The sequence below is a fragment of the Yarrowia lipolytica genome, chromosome 1A (genome assembly GCF_001761485.1).
Source record: "Yarrowia lipolytica chromosome 1A, complete sequence".
Taxonomy (NCBI): Eukaryota; Fungi; Ascomycota; class Dipodascomycetes; order Dipodascales; genus Yarrowia; species Yarrowia lipolytica.
Genome location: NC_090770.1, coordinates 656469 through 666675, shown reverse-complemented (window position 1 = coordinate 666675; position 10207 = coordinate 656469). Strand labels below are relative to the sequence as shown.

At 52.0% G+C, this 10207-nt stretch overlaps 8 protein-coding genes across 8 annotated transcripts; 5 read left to right on the top strand and 3 right to left on the bottom strand.

Annotated features, from left to right (window-relative positions):
* Positions 1-61: 61 nt before the first annotated feature.
* On the top strand, positions 62-1162 carry YALI1_A06666g (uncharacterized protein; the record flags this gene model as incomplete). Its single annotated transcript, XM_499830.3, has 1 exon — positions 62-1162. The coding sequence occupies one exon, from the start codon at positions 62-64 to the stop codon at positions 1160-1162; it is 1101 nt and encodes a 366-aa protein (XP_499830.3).
* A 370-nt stretch (positions 1163-1532) lies between these two features.
* YALI1_A06640g (uncharacterized protein) lies at positions 1533-2651 on the bottom strand (the record flags this gene model as incomplete). The annotated part of the gene is made up of 1 exon (XM_499829.3): positions 1533-2651. The coding sequence occupies one exon, from the start codon at positions 2649-2651 to the stop codon at positions 1533-1535; it is 1119 nt and encodes a 372-aa protein (XP_499829.1).
* Positions 2652-2871: 220 nt separating this feature from the next.
* YALI1_A06634g (uncharacterized protein) lies at positions 2872-3760 on the top strand (the record flags this gene model as incomplete). The annotated part of the gene is made up of 3 exons (XM_068281664.1): positions 2872-2994; positions 3042-3144; positions 3189-3760. The coding sequence occupies 3 exons, from the start codon at positions 2872-2874 to the stop codon at positions 3758-3760; spliced, it is 798 nt and encodes a 265-aa protein (XP_068137765.1).
* A 35-nt stretch (positions 3761-3795) lies between these two features.
* Positions 3796-4098, bottom strand: YALI1_A06625g (uncharacterized protein; the record flags this gene model as incomplete). The annotated part of the gene is made up of 1 exon (XM_068281663.1): positions 3796-4098. The coding sequence occupies one exon, from the start codon at positions 4096-4098 to the stop codon at positions 3796-3798; it is 303 nt and encodes a 100-aa protein (XP_068137764.1).
* A 910-nt stretch (positions 4099-5008) lies between these two features.
* YALI1_A06615g (uncharacterized protein) lies at positions 5009-5292 on the top strand (the record flags this gene model as incomplete). Its single annotated transcript, XM_068281662.1, has 2 exons — positions 5009-5099; positions 5144-5292. The coding sequence occupies 2 exons, from the start codon at positions 5009-5011 to the stop codon at positions 5290-5292; spliced, it is 240 nt and encodes a 79-aa protein (XP_068137763.1).
* Positions 5293-5376: 84 nt separating this feature from the next.
* YALI1_A06612g (uncharacterized protein) lies at positions 5377-6348 on the top strand (the record flags this gene model as incomplete). The annotated part of the gene is made up of 1 exon (XM_499827.3): positions 5377-6348. One exon carries the CDS (start codon positions 5377-5379, stop codon positions 6346-6348), a length of 972 nt encoding a protein of 323 aa, XP_499827.3.
* Positions 6349-6733: 385 nt separating this feature from the next.
* Positions 6734-7243, bottom strand: YALI1_A06594g (uncharacterized protein; the record flags this gene model as incomplete). The annotated part of the gene is made up of 1 exon (XM_499826.4): positions 6734-7243. The coding sequence occupies one exon, from the start codon at positions 7241-7243 to the stop codon at positions 6734-6736; it is 510 nt and encodes a 169-aa protein (XP_499826.2).
* A 235-nt stretch (positions 7244-7478) lies between these two features.
* YALI1_A06591g (uncharacterized protein) lies at positions 7479-8624 on the top strand (the record flags this gene model as incomplete). The annotated part of the gene is made up of 1 exon (XM_499825.1): positions 7479-8624. The coding sequence occupies one exon, from the start codon at positions 7479-7481 to the stop codon at positions 8622-8624; it is 1146 nt and encodes a 381-aa protein (XP_499825.1).
* Between the last annotated feature and the right edge of the window lie 1583 nt (positions 8625-10207).

The window sequence follows — 10207 nt, the reverse complement described above, 5'->3', positions numbered from 1 at the left end:
AATTCTGAATCAAGATTCGAAACAGAACTAAGCAGCATCAATACACTACAATACTCATTCAATGACAAGCACTACAGCATCATCCAAGGCCACAAAAACGGTCACGGACGACGATATTTACCGGCAATCGTCGCAGTTCAAAAAATGGTCGTTTACGCCGACGCAACTGGCAGCTAGACGGCTTCAAACCAACACCAACGGCCGCGAGTTTGTCAAACAGTCGTTTCTAGCGGCGGATCTCGATCCCGCCATGGCCAAAATCCTCTCTGTTGACGAGGAACTTACCATGGTCAATTACATGTGTTCTCAGAGCGAGGGAATTGCCCAAGTTCTCAATCTACCTTCTAAAGTGAAGGCAACAGCTGTACTCTTCTTCAAAAAGTTTTTCCTCATCAACTCCGTCATGGTGTACAGTGACCCCGTCAAGGTCTTGCATACGTGTTTCTTTTTGGCCACCAAAGCCGAGAATCACTTCTTTTCCATCAACCAGTTCTGCAAATACACTGGAGCGGTGGCCAAGGACGTTTTGCAACTCGAGTTTGTGGTGATGCAGTCGATGCTGTTTTCTTTGAGCGCCCAGAGCGCATACACTCCCTTGCATGGCTTCTATCTCGACATCCAGACGTCGCTGCCCCACGTTCCTGCCTCGACAGTCGGGTCTCTGTACGATGGAGCCAGAAAGTACGTGTCTCTGAGCTTTCTAACCGACGCAAATTTCCTCTTTACCCCTCCGCAAATCTCGCTCGCGGCCATGATGTGCACAAATAGCCAGATAACCGAGCAGTATTTGCGAGTGAAGATGAGCGACCCAGCGCAGTTCAACCTGACCACAAAGCTGGTTCAGGAGTGCGTTGACATGCTGCAAAAGGTGGACAAGCCGACCAAGGAGTATGTGCAGGAGATTGGAAAGAAGCTGCGGTCGTGTGACGTGGAGAAAACCAAGGCGAGATTGCTGAAACGCAAGCTTAAGGAGCAGGGAGAGGGCGACGCAAAGAAGCAGAAGCTGGACTCGGAAACTCCTCAGCCTCCAGACATGTCCAATTCCGCTTCTACTGAGCCTGCATCCGCAGAGGCTTCTGCTTCGGCGTCTGCATCGACAACAGATGCTTCTGCTCCGGCGTCGGCGTCTGCGTCTGCGTCTGCGTCCACTGAACAGTCCTAATTGTCCCATGGTAGCAGCTACCGCAACATTAACATAGAATGCATTATTTAATCATATCGTACTTGTACGTGCCGTTGGTGGTTTCTACAAACACGGGTCGCTGAGTGTTGTAGTGAAACTTTCTGACCAAATCAACACCAACACCAACACCAACACCAACACCAAGTGGACATGAGACCCCGTCAACACGATAAGCTGGACGAAGACTTCTGTCCGTCCCAAGTACTATAGATGGTCGAAGAAAGACCCATAAAAAACGGGTTATGTGGAACAGATTTTCTACGCGAGTACAGTATGTACTTTTGCCTGTACCCATTATCATCTTAACACGAATAAATTATTACATGAATACATAAATCAATCTCATAAATTAGGCGTTGCACACGGGATCAACTCCAGAAGCAATGTTGCACTGGTGCATGAGTCGCTTCTCGTCAGGAGCAAACTGACCGGTGACGGAGTGCCAAACACCCTGGTTGTGGAACAGCACCAGATCGCCGGCCTTCCACGAGTGGGCATAGACGTACTTGGGATCAATGTTGGGTCGCATGATTCGATACAACTCCTTTCGAGCGTCCTCGAGCTGCAAAACCTCGCCGTTCTTTCGCTCAATCTTGTGGACACAACAGCCGTGGGCCTGCAGATGATGCTCGCCGGTGACGGGGTTGGTCCAGACCATGGGCAGTCGCTTGACCTTGCTTTCCTCCCATTCGGGCAGCTTTTCGAGATCCATCTCCTTGCCCTCGCTGACCATAGTCAGACCATCATCAGTAGCCTTGGCAGGCGAGATGAAGATGTAAGGGTGGGGAGCGTAGACGACGGTAGATTCCAAAGCCAGCTTCTGGTCCTCTGGCGACAGCAGCTTGAATGCATTGGCGCCAGACACAAAGCAGGTGGCGGCCTGGGTCAGCTCGAGCTCGTCGCCGGTGTCGGTGTACTTGACCTTCTGGTGCTTGGAGGAAGGGGGCACGTCGATTCCGAGCAGAGTGGTGCAGACAGGGGGGGAAAGTCCGTACAGTGCCGAGTCAATGTGCCATCGGTAGAACCGGGTGTATCCCTGGGCCTTTTCTTCGTCGGTGAGCACGTTCTTGTGGAAGGTGTCGTGGATGGGGTGGGTGAGGGTCAGCTGGTCGACGCCCTCGTGGTTGTAGTGGGTTCCCTGGCCGAGAATCTGGACCTGGGGCTGGTGGGGCACTGAATGACCGTCCTTGGCCAGCACGGACTGCTTGTGTCGGAACTCCTTGGAGTGGCCGTATGCTCCCTCTCCGCAGGAAGGATCCATTCGCTTGGTGATGGCGTACTGCGACGATGGCTTGAGCTTGGCCTGGTCGGGGATCACCACCACGGAGTATGTCATGAGCGCCTCCTTGAGCTTCTGGAAGTCGGCGTCGTTCAGATCCGCCGGATCGGTGATGCCGGTGGGCAGCTGGATGGTGGCTCCCAGAGGAGCGTCGGGCAGAGGAATTGCCGTGAGAGTGTCTGCTGTCATGTCGTCGTTTGTGTAAGTGTTGCGACTGCGCTTGGTGTCAGTGTCGTGACTGGTGTCGTTTGGAGGAGGGGTCTAGTTGCGGGATGGCTCACCTTTATATCTTAGCTGCCTGGCTCTAATCGCGTGGGGTGTTTATCGGGCCTACAAGATTGGCCCGGTCTCTGCCGCGGATCAACCTGCGTCCTGAGCTTAGAGTTTGGCCGCTTCATTTCAGCTGATAATGCACGCTTGCAACCTTGAAACAGGACGAGATGGGAGATGGGCGGCGGAGAAACAGCCGTCTGAGGGTGTCCCAAGCGAAGCCATAAGTCCACGACATGTCTGTTTCACGGTAAAAACGCTCGTAATCTGTGTTGGTGGTTTTTCATCTTCATATTTGGTTATCTCTAGACTAGTATCCTACCCCAGGTCGGCGAAACGGCCTATCTGCACCAATCACGCATAAGCGAATGGATATTGCTTGTTGGTGCAGATTGTAGCTACAGTAGTGCGAGTGGGTGTCTTGTGAGAAAACAACCGGCACAAGCCGTACGTGAGTGTCGTACGTGAGTGTACGTTGCTTTTCAATCAAATTCACCTCGTTCGTTGATCAAGTCCCTCTTCTCTTGTCTGTTTTTGCCTCTTTATCATTCTTTTTGGCTCTTGTTCATCATTCTTGTTGCCTTTTTTTCATCATTCTTGTTGCCTTTTTTTCATCATTCTTGTTGGCTCTTGTTCATCATTCTTGTTGTCTTTTTTTGCCTCTTTTTGCCTCTTCTTCATCTCACTTGTTGCCTCGTTTTCGCTCGTTTTCACCTCGTTTTCGCCTCGTTTTGCCCCATCTTTGCTGGTCGCACATTTCTTCACCGCTTGAGACTCGTCCTTGCCGCGTGTGTTCCTGTTTCCTCAGGTCCGCCCGACGGACGAACCTAGTTTTATGTCACAACACCGTCGGCTCGGTTTCCGACGGTTACCCGGCAGAACACGGAAACAAGAGCTCGGCGAGTGACAACGACCTGAGCGATTATCGGTGTAATTGTGTCAGACTGGAGCGCGTACAGCAGCAGTCACGAGTCTCCGTTTCTCCGAACGCCATCAGAAGAGCGAGTAGACCAATGTACGTACAGTAGACGAATGTACGTGGATGGATGATTACTCACTTCACTCATAAACAGTTGTGATGAAAAGTCAGACAGAATATAAACCTACATCTACGACTGTCCGTGACCTCGGGAAGAGTCTGTCGGTTTCTTTCGGAGTCTGTCGGAGTCTGTCGGGGAGTCTGCGGGAAAGAGTCTGTCAGAAAGATAATCTCTGACAATCTGGCAGTCTGACAATCTGACAGTCTGACAGTCTGACAATCTGACAATCTGACAATCTGACTGCCTGACTGTCTAACTGTCTGACAGTCTGTATCTCGAACTTTTATTATGGAGACGGCGAAGAGGGACATAAACAGCTCCAACATTTCTCGAGCCTTAAACCAGCTTGGCCGGGAGGACTTGTCACGGACCTCATCGACTACCTGAGGGTCCGTTTGGCCGGGGTGGTTTGAGCGACCACTATAGTACAGCACGGGAGTGCTGATGGCCAACAGATTACTGGCTCAAGGCTTCGAAACAGAATCAATGGGTTTGTATGTATGTAAATTGCTCCTGGTCATCCGTCGATCGACTCGCGGCGTTCACCATCCTGGGCTTCAAGTCTTGTTCATAGAGACCAACACGCTCCAGTCACTCAATAACAACCACTAATAACACCCACTAATAACACCCACTAATAACACCCACTAATAACACCCACTAATAACACCCACTAATAACACCCTTCCGTCCGCCTAGTCTCACACCTAATACGACACCCTTCCGCCACTCATTCGACCGTTACACCTTCTTGTCACGGAGCAAGACCCTGCAGGGCTTGGACGAATTGGGATGGTCGGAGTTACCTGGAGATAATGCAAGAGGGATGTGTGCTAGACTGTCGGTTTATGTACAGTACGAGTAAAAAAAAAGTAGTGTACAAGTACAAGTACACGTACTCTGCAACAACGAAACGAGTTTCTAGTCCAATTTCGGTCCCACTCCAGCTACTCTTTCTCTCTCGACCCTTTCGACTTTCAACATATGCACCCAAATTTAGACCCGCAAGACATGTATAGCAAGGGGAGCATATGGGGTGTTTCATAGCAGCTGAACAGGAAAGAAGAGGTGGAAAGGAGCAAATAACCCGGCAAATTGGGCCATTTAATGCATGGCTATTAATAGAAACCCTAGAAACACCCTGTTCAGCCTTCCTTCAACCCCTTCCATACGTACAGTGCACACTATGTAGTATGCACTATACGATACTTGTAACAAACCTTTTTTATTTTTTATATGCTAATGGAACGCAAGAACGTCATAGACTACTGTACTGAGATGATGAGCAGTAGTAGGTGCGGTGCAAGAAAAATGTACTCAGTACTCAGTTGTACCATACGATACGATATGCCGCTTTTCTACCCTAGATAGGTCATGTGATTATGCCATATTACGAGGGACTTTGTTGCCGATTCAGTTCTATGGCAACCGTAACTAGACCAGTGAGAACAGTATGGCCCCGAAACTACAGCAGTTGCCTGAAGCCAGGCACCCCTGACCCCTGCCACCCGGAGGAGTAGTGATACTGTACCCAATCCCTGGTATATATAGCTTGGTGGCGGGCTCCATGGACTTCAAACACTGCCGTTTCTAACACATTAACAATGGTTTCTCTCTCCACCTCCGCCACTTTTGCCATTCTGGCCTCTCTTGTTGCCGCCCAGAACCCCATTGTGGCCTCTCTGGCTAACCAGATTGTCGACGGCATTGCTGCCGCCAAGACGGACGACTCCGTGTCTCCCGAGCAGGCCACCTCCGAGCTCCAGGCCGTTCTGGAGGTTGTCACCAAGAACCCCGACATGATCGGTCTCTTCTCCAAGGCCATGCCCGTTGCCATGGCCGGCCTGAACGACGACAACCTGCCCGAGCTTCTGTCTGCCGCCGGCCAGTCCCTGGCTGCCTTTGAGGGCTCTCCCGACTACGCCAAGGTCTCCAACGGTCTGCACTCTGCCCTGCCCCACTACGATGTTCCCAAGGCCATGGCCAACGTCGAGAACAACCTGGGTCGAGTTATGGCAATCGTCACCCCCAACCTGCCCCAGCTGACTCCCAAGATCCCCGAGCAGTGGAGCCGAGCCACCATGCGAGTTCAGGCTCTTGCCCAGGACCTTGGTCTTGCCGGAAACGCCCCCAACTTTGCCGCCGAGGATGATGCCGCTCCCACTGCCACTGGCGATGCCAAGCCCGAGGCGACCGGTGATTCTCAGGACGATTCCAATGTCGAGGACGATTCCAACGTCGAGGACGATTCCAACGTCGAGGATGACTCCAATGTCGAGGACGACTCCAACGTTGAGGACGACTCCAACGATGATATCGTCAACGACACCACCGACAAGCAGGTCGTCGACGACTCCGACGACTCCACCGTTGTCGACGACTCCTCTTCCATCGTCGACGACTCCTCGTCCATCTCCGACGACTCCTCTCCTTCCAAGTCCTCTCCTTCCAACTCCACCATGGGCCCCTCTATCCCCAATGGAAACGGTATTGACCAGGCCAACACTGGCTCTTCTTTCAACACCCAGCTGGCTGCCGGTGTCGCCGTCGTTGCTGCCTTCGCCGCTCTCATTTAGTTTCCCTGGACACAGCTCAATCAAATTTTCTAATTACCTAATATACGCTGCGAATATAGGTGTAAATAAGTAGCAAGTCACCCATCCCTAGTACGAGCACACGTAGCCCATGTCCAACCCCAACGCTGACTGGACTCAACAGATGTCTACTTGTAGTCACAGAATGTCCCAATTGGTACTCGCCCACCTGTAGAATGTTGACACTCGCGTATTGTAGAAGAGTAATGAATGGTCAACACTCCCCTACGTAGAAGAGTGCACATAATGTCAACACTCCCCTACTGTAGAAAGTGCACAATGAATGTCAACACTCCCCTACTGTTAGAAGAGTGCACATGAATGTCAAAACCCCCCTACTGTAGATAAGAGTGCTTCATCGCCCACACTAATCAATGACGTAAACAGTGCAGGGCTGGCCAACTTCCTCCAGCACCTTTTCCGTGTCTCTCCAGGGCACTCGGAACAACCCAGCGTTGATCTTGGGCATGTGGACGGTCGAGTTGCCGTCAATTGGACCTGACATTTTCGCCAACTGCTTCTGGAGATCCTGCATGGCTAGTTTAGTCTGTTTCACAATCTGCTCGGGGCCGTCCACACGCGCTCCAAAACGCACAGAAGTAAACAGACAAGCCACATAAACCAATTCGCCGGTCTGCGCGTCGTGCGTCTCAATCAGCTGGCAGGTGCCCAGAAGCGCCGAGTTATCGTCCGAGTATTTGTCGCAGTGTCGCTTGTACTCCACAAAGGCCCCGGGGAACTTTTGCTTGAAGCCGGCTGCCACTCCGGAGCCCCACGATCCCAGACAGTTGCACGCATGTGCAAGTACGGCCGGTCGCGGCGACTCCTCAAACAGGTCGCCCTGCACATATGTCAGCGCCGAAAGTCTGTATCCCATGTTGGTTGGTGATTTATGGAATGTGTGATTTCGTATTGAATTATTTACACTCCATGTGGGGGAGGGGAAAGGCTAAGCGGGGGTTACCCGGACGGAGAGTTCCCACTGTGGGAGGTGTGTGTGCATAGAGTGACAAACTCTAGCGTTCAGAATGCGTAATCACCACTCTCTCCAGTGACCATCGATTCAGCACTCACAAACGAGCTGGACCCCAGGCGAGAAGCACAATCGCAACATGTCGCTTCCGCCCATGCTCAGTCCCACGCTTCCGCCATGGACGGATTGCGTGCAGGTCGAGTTTCCGAAAATGCTGTCGCCCACCTTGCCTGCAGTTTTCGAGTTTGGTGGCAGCAAGAAGACGGCCCAGAAGACGGGTCTGAGTCACGAGATGAAGGACAAGAGCTTTCCTGTCACTCTCAAGGTTTCCAAAAAGGCGCTGTCTCGGCTCGACAGCAAGAGCGATGTTTCCAAAGCCACGGAGGACGATGCCAGGGAGGGGAGCAGGGAGAGCAAGACCAATGGCCGCACGGAAAACAGAAAGGAAAAGGAGGAACCATCATCATCAGCAAGATCATCAGCATCATCGGCGCGAATCCCCGCGGCCCGCGATCTTGACAAAAGCACAACTCCAACCAAGGCAAAGTCAAAGGCGGTATCTCCCACGCGCGACGAAGAGACCAAACAGCAATTCAAGCTACTGCGAAAGAAGATGCGTACCTGGCTGGATCTGGCGCGCGCAAAAAAACACATGTCAGACGCCAAGTTCACATCTGAGGAGTTTGCGCTGGCGTCAGCCGCGGCTATGGACTCGCTGCTGTGCTATATCATTGCCTTCAACTACGAAGAGCGTGCAGATATCCTGACAGGCCGTGTGCCGCAGGACAAGAGCTGGGGATCACTGGTTAACTTTGTCAATAGAGTCAATTTTCTGCTGGAAGCTGCCAAACAACCTCACCTGATTGGATGCTGTTACCTGATGCGGGCAATGATTCATGTCCGAGTTGGTCTGGTACTCGGCACTCAAGCCAAGGCTTTGGCACGTGGAGGCGAGGGTAACGACGAGGTGCCTCCGGCTGAGACGCTGGCGCTGAGCCTATGTCGCACGCAAGAGGGATACACGGCCGACTTTCGAAGGGCCAGTCGAAGTCTGCCGTTGTCGCAGATTTCTCAACATTTCCCCCAGTCGTATGGGCGGCGTTCTAGAACAGCGGTGCCGGTTGTTCACGGCGGTGGTTACCGTCCTTGGTCGGACGAATATGCATTGCCTCTGCATGTTTATTCGTCGTTACAGGAGGCGGCGGCTTTGGGCTGGAACATGACAGACGAATGGATCAGGACTGAGGGAGTCAAGTACGAGTGGGCCTGCCGTGCGTTGGCATGACAGGGGGCCGGCTACTGTCCCGAAAGGGCTTTTCCGGCCGGGCATGATTCTCCCGACACTCTTATGGATGTCTTCTAGAAGCAATAAGGTGTCATGTATTTATTATAATGGTATATATATAAGAAAAAATTGGTTCAAAACCCTGTAATACAAAAAGTCTTCGTTCAATATATGATGTCACCCTACAGTACAGGGGGGACAGTGTTATGGCCCAGGTCGCCGAGAGTTGTATTTGCACCAGCTAGTGTCGAGACAAGACCAAGGCTGACGAAACAATTCGAGACAATCGGGACAGTAGGTTTGGCCAATGCATCAGACATGGCATTCTCTGGGCGTCTTTGACTTTGTTTATTCTCCACCAGCCATCAGATAAGTTAAGCTACGAGTACAAGGTAGACAGATGCAGCTGTTGCGTGCCCCGTACGAGCTTGCTACTTGTTATCTGCATCCCGGTGCCAGATTTCTGGCTTGCTCGCCGTATCGAGAGATGTCACTCACCTGCACCAAGCAGCAAGTGGCCCCCCGAGCCCCCCGAGCCCCCACTGTAGCAATACGGCTCGGGTTGACGTCGGTTCTAGTGTCTTTGGGTAGCGCCAAACCCATGGCCGGTTTAGGAAGCTCTGAGCCAAACTGTGGCAGCTTGTGCTTAGCACGCGCAGGGTATTGGAACCAAGGAATAATAGATGGGCAATCTCGACAAGTGGCCCCGCCGAAGAAGGCAGCAGGGTCATGCGGTGGACCAAGAAATCTTGCGTGAGGAGTCGTATGTCTCAAAAAAAAGCACAGTTATACGGACATATGTCTCTGCCGATCCCTGCCTGAGCGTTTCCCGTTAGACAAGTAATATTTTTTGGCCGTGTCTCAGTCGCTGACACTACCACTTGCGGCCGTCCCACGATAGCCTGCGAGCTACTGATGATGGCCCGTCGCCAGGGCGCCCATTGTCAGCCCACGATTTCGCCACTAGTTTGCTGCAGAGTTTGTGGGCCCTGGCGGGGATCAAAGAAAAACAGAGTTACGGTTAGGACACTATCGTTTATTAGTCTTTTTCAAGGGTCGTATTAGGTTTCATTCTGGACATTGTTCTCCTACCGCTCCTATTGTGAAGGACAAACCCCCATACACACCTGCACCAACCCCGACAAACATAAGTCTACGATCCCCAGAATGCCGATAAATCCCCCCGCAGGCAGTGAGACAAGAGTCATATGACCGGCATGGGGCTCAGCTATTGGCTCCTGTGGCTGCTTCACGGCTAGACTACGGATTTGGCTAATTACGGACCATTTTGCTGTCAAAACTGTCGATATCAGACATGACAACCACACGGTCCATGCAACCTCCCATCAACATGACAAAGAAGGTGCTCTATCGAGACCGTGAGGGCGTAGCCACCCCAACCAGATGCGATGCGACCCATTCTGGAATGTGGGTGATGTGATGTGATGTGATGTGAGAGTGACAATGCGTGGCTGACAAACACATTGTCATTGTGATTGAGTGATTGTGATTGAGTTGCAGCTGACTCCCGCTATACGGCTCCCCGACAAGGACGCATTGGGCATGGAACAACTAATAGAGTC